General features: G+C 45.3%; 1 protein-coding gene across 9 annotated transcripts in view; it reads right to left on the reverse strand.

Moving 5' to 3' along the window:
• PARP8 (poly(ADP-ribose) polymerase family member 8) overlaps positions 1-12337 on the reverse strand; it is a 156683-nt gene extending 144346 nt beyond the window's left edge. For 3 of the 9 annotated variants that reach the window (XM_088653244.1, XM_060280307.2, XM_088653243.1), the window contains exons 1-2: positions 11623-12263; positions 10600-10654 (exon numbers count right to left, since the gene is read on the reverse strand). In XM_088653244.1, coding sequence (XP_088509370.1) covers positions 10600-10654; positions 11623-11713 — 146 coding nt within the window. In that variant the 5' untranslated portion in view covers positions 11714-12263. Of the gene's footprint in view, positions 1-10593; positions 10655-11622; positions 12264-12319 lie in introns of those variants that run through there. The other 6 variants (XM_060280306.2, XM_088653242.1, XM_088653245.1 and 3 more) reach the window with 4 other exon arrangements.
• Between the last annotated feature and the right edge of the window lie 1258 nt (positions 12338-13595).

The raw sequence follows: 13595 nt of genomic DNA on the forward strand, positions 1-13595 counted from the left end.
GGGGAGTCTGCTGCCAAGCCTCACCCCTGGCACATCAGCGGTATTCCATGCAGAGCCCTACACCAGGTTTAAGGGTGAAGGGAGTCATGTGGCGACTCCCCAGGTGATTTAGAAACCCTGATCGTGCAGGATTCGGCTCCAGAGAGGCCATTTGAAATCAATTTGTTAACTTAGAGGAAAGCCCTGTTTAAAGCAGAGAGAGGGAGAGAGAGAGAGAGAGAGAGAGAGAGAGAGAGAGAGAGAGAGAGAGAAGCGCTAAGCCTTCATTTTACGTAAACTGAGTACAAATATCTGCAGACTCCAGGGCACAATGTGTTATCCTTTGCAAAAGTGCCAGATCAGCACTCCTTATAGTCCGCTGGATTCTGGAACGTCCAGCATCCCACAAAAAGCAGGGCAACAAAGTAGAACAACAGAAATACGCGTTACAATTCTAAATGTCATTATTTTTTCCGTTCCTGCGGAAATAAATAAATAAATAGCCAGGGCTGGTGCTGTTTAAATGGAAAGTAAATCTTGCCCTGTCACGGCACCTGACTGAGCATCGTGCAATAGGGGGTGGGGGGGGTGAGAGATCTCTCAACTTGTCTGAGAGCTTTCCAAAAAATGGCAGTTTAAAAATTACCAAAATTGCTATACAGCCCTGTTCCATATTTAGTGCCCAGATTATCCCACAAAGATGTTCTCAACTAATAAATTCCTAATTACAGTCTTCCTAAACCAGCAAACACTTCAGGCCTGTCAAACAGCTCCAATAATTCAGAAATGTGAACGCAGATCGTTTTTCGAAAAATGAAGCAGTGCCTGGCCAGTCAGACAGCCAAAAAATGATTACTCAAGACTCACAGGGAAAGGATTATTTATGATAATCCATGCAATTCACAGACTCGAGCTCCACAGGAGGTTTTCTTTTTTCTTCCTTTAACTTTATTTGAAGTGAGAGTTGGTGGGGATGCCAAACTCCTTCAAATGCCAACCCTGCTTTGCCCATATTTATGTCCAGTCTAAATCTGATTGTCACGTAATTTCCACAATATTGCAGCTCAATACCGTTTATGAGTAAAGATGTTCTTATTGATCCAACCACCCAAATCACAGGCTGGGCTCTACAGGAAGCCAGAACTGAAATGACAGCAAAACTACAGCCTTAGATCCTGTGCAGAAACTAGGGTGAATAAAGCCTTCTCCTTACCCGCCCGATTAATTTCATTGCATTGCTATTTTTGAGATCAGGCCCTGAACAATTAATTGCTGGGGAATCCATGACTCTGCATGGCCACAGTGACGCTGCCAAAGGGAATGGATGTGGCGCAATGGTTACTGCACCAAATTAAGATGGATGAGACCTTCTAATACCCATTCAGCTCTGAAGTTCGCCATAGCCTTGGTAACCTTGTGCCAAACCTTGGTAACCTTGTGCCAAACACTATCCTTTGGGGAAGGACTGTAACTCCGTGAGAGAGGATGTGGTTTTCATGCACAAGGTTCCAGGTTTGACCCCCAGCATCTTCAGGTAGGACCAGGAGAAAAGACCCCATCTGAATCTTGAAGAACCACTGCCAGTCAGTGTAGACCTAACAGAGTCAATGTGGTGCTGCTGAACTTCATTGACACCAGCCAGCATGGCCAATGGCAAGAGATAGCAGGAGTCTTACACCAACACCATCTGGAGGAAACCACTTTGGCTGCCCCTTGTGTAGACAATACTGACCATTGGTCTGCCTCCATATAAAGGCAACTTCCTACGTTCCATTTCCTGTTTTCCTAGGTCTCTCATCCTACCAGCATATAGTGAACCTAACCTCCAGGAACCTGTCCATTGGCACCAACTGAACAACATCAATTAGCCACTCCCTACTGCAGTGATGGTGAACCTATGACACGCGTGTCAGACGTGACACGCAGAGCCCTCACTGCTGGCACGCGCCCCATCGGGCAATTCGCGCTGTTGTTGTCCCCCCCCCCCATTTGTTCTCCTGCTCCTCCTACAGCTTGTCTCCGCTACAGCTTGTCTCTGCTGTTAAAACCCGGATCCTTTTTTGTTGTTGCTGCTGGTAGCCAGAGATTGGTTTTTTAAAACTTTCTGTGCTGTTTTTTTTTTTCTGGCGCTTTGGCAGACTATGATTGGGTGTAACAGTGTTCGTTTTTTAACCCGTTCTGTGCTGGGTTTTTTTTTTGGCACTTTGGCAGACTATGTCGGTGCTGTGTGTTAGTTCCAGCGAAGGTATTATTTGTCATTTATTTCTGTTCCCTTCCCCCCCCCCAAAGCACAGCAGCTTTGGAGCATCCCCCCAAAAAAGCAACGCAACTTTTGCACACACACCCCAAAAAACCTCCAAAACTTTGGTCAGCAGCTCCCCCCAAAAAGCTCACTTTGTGATAAATAAGGGTTTTTTGGTTTGGTTAAATAATTAGTTTTTGGTTTATTAAATACAGTTATATATTACAATTATACATTTTTGTTATTTAAACTATAAATATCACAAAATTATGGTTTTTTTCTCTAAGTGACACACCACCTGAGTTATGCTCGGTTTTTTGGTGAATTTTGACACACCAAGCTCAAAAGGTTGCCCATCACTGCCCTACTGAGAGGCAATATGCCAGCAGGTATTAGTTTCTAGGATGGATTGGGGATAAATTAAATTCAGTTCACATTTTGAGGCTAACTTACTTAATTCACACTTTTGGAAACAATACGAGAACCAAAACACAGCCATCCTTTGAAATTTGCACTTCTCCAAATTCTGCAATGCTGTTCTCCAGCAAGGTAATGTGTGCAAAAAATGCATCTATTAGAAAGGTGTGCGCATACATGCACATAAATAACTTACATAGATGCATTATATTTGGGGGGGAAAGTGTATATTAGAGGAAACCGCATACAAAAATGTGAACATTAGGAGAAATTTGCACTAAAATGTAAAAGAATTTTAATGAGAACATTTTTAAAAAATGCAAACCAATTTGAAAATGTAGAGAACTGAACTTAAGATTGGAAAAATCAGAAATGGGGAGAAACCAAACTTGACAGATTTTCCCATCTCTAGTTACCAGGGTCCTGTTCTCCCTTTCATTTCCTGCTTGTGAGATTCCCTAGGCATCTGGCTGGTCAATGTTGGAAACAACAGGCTGTATTAGATAAGCTTGAAGATTAGATAATACAGCAAAGCCATTCTCCAAATGTGCAGGGAGGTTTCCTGTGGGGAATGGAAAACTTTCCTAGAATCAAAAGAAACTGCCTTACCATATATCCCAGGGATGGCGAACCTATGACACGCGTGTCAGCCATGACACGCAGAGCCCTCACTGCTGGCATGAGCCCCATCAGCCCATTCGCGCTGTTGTTGCTTCTCCCCCCCCCCATTTGTTCTCCCGCTCCTCCTACAGCTTGTCTCCGCTAGAGCTTGTCCGCTGTTAAAACCTGGATCCCTTTTTGTTGTTGTTGTTGTTGTTGCTGGTAGCCAGATTGGTTTTTTAACCCTTTCTGTGCTATTTTTTCTGGTGCTTTGGCAGACTATGATTGGGTGTAACAGCGTTCCTTTTTTAACCTGTTCTGTGCTGGGGGTTTTGGTGCTTTGGCAGACTATGTTGGTGCTGTGTGTTAGTTCTAGGGAAGGTATTATTTGTCATTTATTTCTGTTCTCTTTCCCCCCCAAAAAAGCACAGCAGCTTTGGGGCACCCCCCCCCAAAAGCAAAGCAACTTTTGCACCCCCCAAAAAACCTCCAAACCTTTGATCAGCAGCTCTCCCCCAAAAGCTCAACAACTCTGGGCACTTTGTGATAAATAAGGGGTTTTTGGTTTGGTTAAATAATTAGTTTTTGGTTTATTAAATACAGTTATATATTACAATTATACATTTTTGTTATTTAAACTATAAATATCGCGAAATTAGGGTGTTTTTTTCTCTAAGTGACACACCACCCGAGTTATGCTCGTTTTTTTGGTGTATTTTGACACACCAAGCTCAAAAGGTTGCCCATCACTGGTATATCCAGTGAGGCTGATTTGTACGTCTAGGCCAGTGTTGTCTATTTTGACTAGCAGTGGCTCTCCAGGGTCTCAGGCAAAGGATCTTTCCTGTGATCTCATCCCTGATTCATGACAAGCTAGAGGATCCACACACTGAACCTAAGACCTTCAGCATTCAGAACATGCACACTTACCACCAATGTGCAAGCTGGAATGCCATCGTAGTCATGAGGTTGCAATTTTAAGCACAGAATCTGACATGCATCGTTAATATTGGGGCAAAGCAATCTTAACGCAAGGAATGAAACAGAAAGATGAAGTGGGCAATTCTTGCCATAAAAATAAGGAGAGGGGAGCCCCAACAAACCAGTACCATGGAAATATGCAGACTGGTTCTCACTTTTGTGGAAAAGGAAAATTCTCCACTTATTGCAGCCTGTTTGAATTTAACATCCCTGAAAATGCAAAGTCAACCTGGGCCCATCAGGTTGGTCATAGTTACCTTTTGGTCATAGTTTCAGCTATGAATTTCTCTTCTGGGCACAGTAGAGCAAACGAGAAAATATTTTTCCCCTACCATGAATGAAGCCAGGCTGAGAATCCCATCCTGCATGCACTTGAGCGAAGCCAGCTGAGACGGAAGTGCTCTTCGTTCCCCTCACAAGCTCAAACATGCCACACAGTCACAGAAGAAATGCTAACCCCTCTTTGCCTCGGCCACAAGGGACGCAGGTCTTTACAGAGTCAACATTATCCATCCTAATAAAAATGTCATGTCAGCTGGTTTGAATTCCCCTCTCTTTGGCATCAGGCATCAAGAATTATAATCAACTTTCAAATGCTTAACTCAGGCAGGTGAAAGGAAAACTGTGAACTCCAGGCAAGTTAGCATTCGAGGGCCTTCAATCACATCTAAACTTAGCAGTGAAAAGACCTTCGCACAAAAGATGGAACGATCTTGTTCTCTCTGTTGCTCCACAGGGCAGGACTAAGCCAGCGGGTGGAAATTGCAGGGAGGCAGGTTGGGATGAACTTTTTTAGGGCAAGATCTGTTTGAAAGTGGAACACACGGCCTGTGGAGACCCCTTTGCTGGAGGTCTTTAAACAATGGCTGCACAGCCATCTGTCAGAAGTGCTTAGTTTCACCCACCATTGTAGATCCTGCACTGACCACCAAAATCCTTTCCAACTCTAAAAGGGTGCTTCCATAAAGCAATTTATTGTGGAGTCAGTGACTGCATACACACCAAAAGCACATTTAAAGCATATTACTTTCTCCAAAGAATCCTGGGAACTCTAATTTATGCCTTGCAGAGCTACAATTTCCAGCACTTTTAATCCAGATTTACCAGACAGAGGGACCCATATGAAAGCATCAGACAAGTATCTTTTGGGTCCCAGTAGGGTGCAGTTAAGCACTAAAACCTTTTTTTTTTACACGGACAAAACAGAATTGCTAAATTCTGACAGCAAAATGTTTCAGCTTCAGCCTTCGCAAGTTGCTCTGATAAAATATAACGCTTTTTCCAAGGTGACCCATTATTGAATTCTGAGCTAACGCTGGATTTTTCTGGGAAACAGCAGATCCTGGTTAAACACAAAACTAATGTGGGGTATTGTGTGGACACTGTGAGACGCTTGCATGCACAATTAGTTCCAACTCCACAATAAACTGTCTTGCGGAAGCCCACAAATTCTATGATCTTATGGAAAGAAAAAAGAAAGAAAGAAAAAGAGTTTGATGAATTCTTTCTTACAAGTAGGTGCAGGAACAAAGTCATTTCAGTGTTCTGAACACACAAACCCTTCCTCTCCAATCCCCTCACCTGCTCACCTGGTTTCCTGCCCACCTGGCATGCTGTTGGCAGTGGTAATAGCACCATAAATCCTAGGGCAGCTGCATAGAGTGAGACAGAAGAAGCCCCATTACCTACACCACCACCCTGCCTCTCCTGCTGGAGGACCTGCTGAATGCACATTATAAGCAGACACTTCTTTTCAAGAGCTTTAAAAGTGAGCAAATTTTTTGAAGGCTTCAAATTTTTTATCCTTGAATTGCACTCCAATTTACAAATGGAAGCTGCTGTTTGCTCACCCCAACTTACGGCACAGTGGCTCCTCCCTGCTAGTCACACGTGTCATAGAATCATGGAATCAAGGGACCACAATGGTCATCTAATCCAACCCCCTGCAATGCAGAATTTTTTTTTGCTCAGGATGGGGCTCAAACCCACAAGCCTGATATTAAGAGTCTCATGCCATACTGACTGAGCTATCCTGAGCTATAGACAAGACAGATGCAAAGGCCAGTGCAGAAGGATTCATTTTTTAACACAGGAGTCAGGGGATAAGTAGCTTCTTCTTCTTGATCCATACCCTTACCCTGCCATGCCCCTGAAATGAGCTGTACTCTATATTTCTGGAGATTTATTTGGGGGTGCTGGGAGCCTACCTGCAGTGGATTCAGCGAAACAGCAGTTCCACCCCATCCTAACCCTCCTCAGGTGGACTTCTGCAGGGGTTAGGATTGCTTTGCCCATTTATCTCACCAACTAGTAAAGCTTTTACTATTACACTGATAATGCAAGCCCTGTCCATCTCCTGGGTTGGATCTCGACACATCAAAGAAGTGTTTCAGTTAAAGGCATTGTAAACTATGTATGAGAAATTGGGTTGGCAAAAACGGAACTCTACAGCGCCTTCTGGTGTCACAGTGTTATAATGCATATAAAGCGCTTTCTCTTTGCCAATGTAGCTGAGTCCCTGGAGATCATATGCCATTGGCAGCAGAAGCAAAGCTATACAATCATCTCTCAGTACAGCAAAACTGGCTCAAACTGACTGCAGTCTTTATTTTAATCTGTTGCCTATTCTTTCATATCCCTTTTCTCTCTGCCCACTAAAAGGAGGTGTTGCCATTTAAAGGTAATCCCTTCCCTGCCCTTTGTGAAATGAGGACTTGCCCTGGTGTGGAGAGGGTTAGAAAAAGCCAGAAATGTGAAAAGGAAGTGTTAATGTGTCTCCAAATTTGTTAACTGACCTCAGATTCATTCTCTCTCTCTCTCTCTCTCTCTCTCTCTCTTTTCAGTGTGGTGTAGTGGTTAAGAGCGGTAGACTCGTAATCTGGGGGACCAGGTTCTCGGCTGCTGGGTGACCCTGGACTAGTCACACTTCTCTGAAGTCTCTCAGCCCCACTCACCTCACAGAGTGTTTGTTGTGGGGGAGGAAGGGAAAGGAGATTGTTAGCTGCTTTTGAGACTCCTTAGGTTAGTGATAAAGCGGGATATCAAATCCAAACTACTACTCCTCCTCTTCTCCCCCCCCTCTCTCTCTCACACACACACATTCACACACCCATCTTTTCTCTTTTCATCCAAACAGCCCAGAAACAGAAGGAATAAGCAAGGCAATGGCAGAGGCAGAGGCAATCAACAGCATGGCTGCGATTCTAATGACACTATATCCAGCTGCTACAATCATGGAAATTGCTCCTAACATTTATCTGCTGTAGCCCATTTCACAGATTATGATCTCCCATGCTTGGGGACAGCCCATGCAGAAAAACAATAATAATTCTAGGAAGCTGGTATAGTATGGTGGCTAAAAACGTAAGTGAGAAAACTCCCTGTTCAAGTCTCAACTCAGTCAAGAATTCATTACGTGGCGTTACACAAGCCAGTCGTTCCCAGACTCAGAATCTGATCACAAATAATTGGGAATACAATTTCCAGGTTCAGGAGTTTGGTTTCATGGGTGTTCAGTACCCATTTCCTAGAATGTGTCTATCTAGTCCCACAATGATGTCCAAGTATGTGCAGAACATGCAATGATACAAGACAGGTCTATGAAGGCCAATACATGGATGGCATGCATAACAGCTAACCCACATGAGAATGAGGGTCCCAGCTGAATCTGACCTATCTCACAACAGTGCTGTAAAGGTGACCAAGATAATAATGTGAAGTTATTTGAACAGTCAATAGAGTGTTTAGCAATACTGTATCATCATTCCACTGTGATTTGATACACAAGGCTCAATACCCATTGCAGGTTCAAGGAATGAGATTTTGGCTTATGAGGGCAATCATTAGAAGCCAATTTCATATATCTAAGAATAATAATAATCAGCAAACCAAATCACCAGCACCCATCTGAGTATTAAAAATGTTGCAAGAGTTTTCACAATAAATCACACAGCACCAAAAAGGTCATTGAGTCCCAGCCTTGAGCTATTGATCATTCGTACAAAGCATCTCTAAAATTGCTGATGAGAAAGCAAATGCATTAACTTCCTTGGTTATGAAATTTAATTGTACATGTAAATGCTGTTTGCATTTGTTTCTTGCTTGAAGCTAAAGGACCTAAAGCTGTAAGGTTAAACACCCTAATGTGAATTCCAGTATCTTGTGAAATCTGAAAACACTTTCAAATCTAGTGCTTTTCCCACTAGATAAACATTTTAAACTTTATTGTAGACACACACGCACCATCAATACACAGTCCAAGACAAACACCTTCAGTTCATAGATTTCAACAGATGTGTGAATTGATCCTTTGCACTCAAAAGTAAGTCCCTTTGATTACAAAGGGGTTTGCTGTACTTCCAAATAAGTTACAGGTAGGTAGCCGTATTGGTCAGACATAGTCAAAAAAATTTTTAAACAAATCCTTCCAGCAGCACCTGGATGTGCATGCATTCGTGTGAATGGTATCTGAAGAAGTGTGCGTGCACATGAAAGCTCATACCAATGACAAACTTAGTTGGTCTCTAAGGTGCTGCTGGAAGGAATTTTTATTAATTTTGTTCCCAAATAAGTGTCCACAGAACTGCAGCCTAAGGCTGCAATCCTAACACACCAGCGAGTGTGTCATATTGGGCGCAGTTGGCCTGAGTAAACATGCTTAAAAGATTTCACTCTTACACACACTTCAGTCTGAAATCATATGCACGTTTGCATGGAAGGAAGTCCTACTACTGAGTAAATATGTTTAGGATTACACTGTAACTCTGTTTTGGATTGTGACCTGACAACAGTTTGCATTTCATAGGACAGCGGTGGCCAAACTTCCCCACCAACCATGGACCACTTGAAAATCACTGGTGGACCACTTAATAATTTTTCTAGCTTTTGTAGCAACTGTAATACACTGTGCTAGATGCTGTATGATTTTGAATTGTACAGTACTTTTATTGCTTCCTTTATTGCATTTTATGCAATTGTACTACGTTTTCAATTCTATAGGATTTGAATGGTAATACAGTAAAATGTAATAGAAGAAATGAAGAAAGAAAAAAAGAAAAAAGGAACCCAATTAAAAATCAATAGCAACATTTAATGTGCTGGATATGCTGCCTCTTGTCTTCAACTGCAAATTCACAGACACATCACAGACCACCTGAATGTAGCTCCTGTAGACCACCATGTAGCTCCATGGACCACAATTTCTGAACCCCTCTCATAGCAGACTTCACCCATTGAAAAACCTCATCTGTGACTGAAATCACATCTATTTATTCTCGCTGGGAATATAAAACCATGTTTGTCACAAACATATAGCAAAAGTAACTGGCATTTAAACTTATTCCCATAGCTAAATTGGTGTAATAGAAAGTTATTCTCATTAATGTACTCATAGCATCTTCAACATATTACTCCCGATACTGGACATATTTACGGTACTAGAAAGGAAAGTATTGCTTGCACTATTGGAATTTATGGGACTATATCCAAATAAATGCCCTACTCCACCCTATAATGTTAACCTAGTCAGTCTCTCAACGTAACACCGCAAAAAGCAACTTAATCTCTCTAGACAATGGGCAACAGCTTTTCCTTGGAAAGTCCTTCTGCCTTGCAGCCAAGCCTCTTTGCCCATTAATACAGCACATTATGCAAGAAAAAAAATGACATAGCTGTTGCAGGGTTTTTTATATAAAAAATGAAACACAGGGTGAGATTTATTCAATGATGTGAAGATTACTGTAGCCAAAACAATGTCCACCAACTGTGAATAACTTCAAAGTGTGTCACAGTTAATTGGTTCATTGCTCAGCTGTTAAAGAAGTGATAGTTATATGCACCATAAACTTTATTGAATATTCTCCCCCTTATTTCAATTATTTGCAGCATTAACACAGAAAATTGCAAAGAGTGTTTACGTATTGCAGCCTTGCCTTTGCTGCTGCTGTCATTACTTCCTTTTACTTTTGCTGATGGTTGACACGGGATCTGAATTTCCATGGACATTGCACTACAAACATTACTCATTCCTGACTGTGCTCTCTTCTACACCCACGCCTCTCAAAACACTTACTTTCTGTTCTGGTGATCCACCTCCCTCTACACCTGTCGAAAATAACCCTGCATATATTCAGAGCAAGAGCAAGGAAAGGCAAAACAAGCAAGAGCAGAGCCCTTGATCAATGAGCCTCTGGTGACGAATCATCGCCCCACAGAGCACCTGTTTCCAGACCAATATTTCTCCCAAAAGCAGCCTCAAGGCATCAACACTATCTTCAAAGGGGGAAAAGGAGGGGGGGGAGAATTCTTAACTTACTGAATACAAGCTGGTTTGGAATCAAAAGAGAGGCAAAGGAAATTAAGCTGCTTCAACTTACTCATACCTTTTGGATCCTCCGACGTAGGTGAAGGTAAAAGTGGAATCTGTGTATCTGAAATCTAAAACACAAAAGGGCTGTGTTGTTGCTGAACGCTTATTGTTCGCTTTTGTGCATTACACCTGGCATGTGAACTTGCCTCTCGTGTTCAGCCCACCCCCAGCCTGGCACCAATATGGGCACAGGGATTAGTCTGAAGGGGTGGGGTGGGGAGAGAGAAATAATGTTACAGCAGGAACCCCCCCCCTCCCTTCCCTGCAACAAGTGCTGCCTCGGTACTATGGCAACGGAAAGAATTTCCATTGTCAGTAAAGGCAACAGGCAGCAACAAGCCAGGCTGCTAAACGCATATTAAACATTGCAAGTAATGATCATAGAGGAAAGCAACAAGCCAAATATTGAGGCGGGAGAGATGGGGTGGAGAGGAAAGATCACAAAAAAGGAAGACAGCCCAGCTCTGGACATCTGTGGATAATATCTCCCCAAGTTCCACCCTGGAAGGAGCCTTCCTCTATGCCACCATCAGCCTGCTCCCCATGCACACAAAATATGGGCACAGTTTTGTGTTGGTTTTTATTTTATTTTTGGTAAAAATAAATAAATAAATTTGTTTTCGTTTAGCTCTGCTGATCACACACACCAAAAAATAAAACAGGGGGAGACTATTGCGAAATCAGTCAGATGACAGGTCTGACCAAATAGATCGAAAGGCAACCTAACTGAGGAACGCATCCAGTGCTTGAGGTTCAACTCCCCCATCACTTAGGTGCCCCACAGAGCATTAGTGTTGTATGTGCGTGTCTGTATATGCCGGGGTGGGGAAAAAGGAGGGAGAGATCCTTGCAAGCTTCCAGGAGAAAAAAAGATCAGCGTTGTTCTCACAGAGAACTGTCAACAGAGAATCGTGATGCCATTTTTTTTGGGGGGGACACCCCTCCCCAGGAAAAAAAAACGCCCGAAAGCATTTCATGGGCGCGGGAGTGGGGGGGGCATCGAGGAAGAACCAAGAGCAGCGGCTGGCAAACTCACCTGCAAACAGGCAGTCCTTTTCCGCCTTGCACTTTTGGATCACAATGTCAATATCCTTCTGAATCCTCTCTTGCCTTGAACACATCCCCATGAACTAAATCCCTGGGGGAGGAAAAAAATTAAAAAAAAAAGAGCAGCCTTTGGATTTCCAGCCCCACCACCACCACCTCCACCACCACCACCACCTCGCTCGCTCGCTCGCTGGCTTCCTTCCTTCTCTGCCAGTGTTAAGAGGCAGTTAAAAGATGGAAACCTCCGAGGAAGGATGGGGGGTTAGCGGGGAAAGAAAAATAGCCAGAAGGCGAGGGGGGAAAGGTCTTCCTCCTCCTTGTTTGCTCCCCACCCCGGAGGAAAGGTCGATGTTGCATGCCCAGATGCGCTCGCCCAGATGTGCAGAGCGATGTCCTCCTCCTCCTTCTCCTCCTCCCGGCTTCGACAATAGATCCAAGAGTCAGGGGGTCGAGAGGGATCCTGGCGCTCGGGGAGCCGCGGGGGGAAGGCAGCCAGGCGGCAGCAGCAGCAGCAGCACCCGGGAGAGCGAGGCAGAGCCCACCGAATCGGAACCGGAGGCTTCACTTCCCGGCTCCCCTCCGCCACCGCTGGGCGGGAGAGATGTTGACAAGGAGGAGGAGGAGGAGGAGGAGGAGGGGGAGGAGGAGGAAGAGGAAGAGGAGGAGGCGAAAGGAGAGCAGCCCACAAGAAGCCTCGGCGGCGGCGGCAGCAGCTGGAAGCGGCAGGCGGGCGAGCGCGGCTCTTCCCCCGTCGGCATCCACCCGCGCGCGCACAGTGGCGGCTCCCCGAGAGGCCGACACTTCTGCAGCGACGCCAAGCCGCAAACCCCTCCCCTCGCCGCCGCCGCCGCCGCTCCCAGCCCAGACACTCCGCCCGCCACACGTACTGTTGCTCGCCGACGCCGGAGCCGGTGGAGGCGGAGGAGCAGCTGGAGGAGGCGGAGAGGTCCAGGCGAGCGGCGGCCGCGTTCCCCTGCCAGGCGGCTCCTCCCGAGAGAGGTGGCTGCCTCGGGCAGCGGCCAGAGGAAGAGGAGGAGGCGGCGGCTCGTGGTGGGCGCGGGGTAGAAAAGGCTCCTTTGCGCGCGAGTCCCACCAGCTCCTACGCTGCTCTTTTAGGCTACTAGGTTAGGTTAGGCCTCGGCGCGGCCAAGCAGGGGGGTTGGGGCGGGAGGGGACGGACCTGCAACGCCCGTCGTCCCTGACCATTGGGCGTGCTGGCCGGGGCCGATGGGAGTTGGAGTCTGGCATCGTCTGGAAGCCCAGCCTTATACCCTAGGGGCCGAGGTCACTTCGGCTCCCCCAATAAAAGATTTGAGGGGGCTGCCCCCCAAAGTTGATGGACATTGCCATTCAAATAGTGCCCACGTGCTGCGTCATGTGATCGATTATGCGGGGCGGGGCTTACCTGTGGCCCCCAATATTTTTTTCAAGTTGGCATCCCTGCATGTACCCATGAAAGGTATCCCTGTGTGGCTTGATGCTTGGCAAGGGTAAGTTCCTGTGGTACTGAAGGAAAGCATAGTGTGGAATGATGGCTAGTGTCTGACTAGGACCTGGGAGATCAGGGTTTGAATCTCCACTCAGCCACAAAACTTCCTGGGTGGTCTCATTGCTCAGCTTAACGTACCTCACATGGTTGTTGTGAGGATAGCTCAGTTGATAAAGCATGAGACTCTTAATCTCCAGGCCGTGCATTCAAGACCCACCTTGAGCAAAAGTTACCTGCATTTCAGGGGATTGGACTAGATGACCCCCCATGGTCTCTTGTTGTTTAGTCGTTTAGTCCTGTCCGACTCTTTGTGACCCCATGGACCAGAGCACGCCAAGCACTCCTGTCTTCCACTGCCTCCTGCAGTTCTGTCAGACTCATGTTCGTAGCTTCGAGAACACTGTCCAACCATCTCGTCCTCTGTCATCCCCTTCTCCTTGTCTCCAACATCAGGGTGTTTTCCAGGGGGTCTT

This window comes from Zootoca vivipara, chromosome 10, assembly GCF_965207765.1.
Source record: "Zootoca vivipara chromosome 10, rZooViv2.hap1.1, whole genome shotgun sequence".
Taxonomy (NCBI): Eukaryota; Metazoa; Chordata; class Lepidosauria; order Squamata; family Lacertidae; genus Zootoca; species Zootoca vivipara.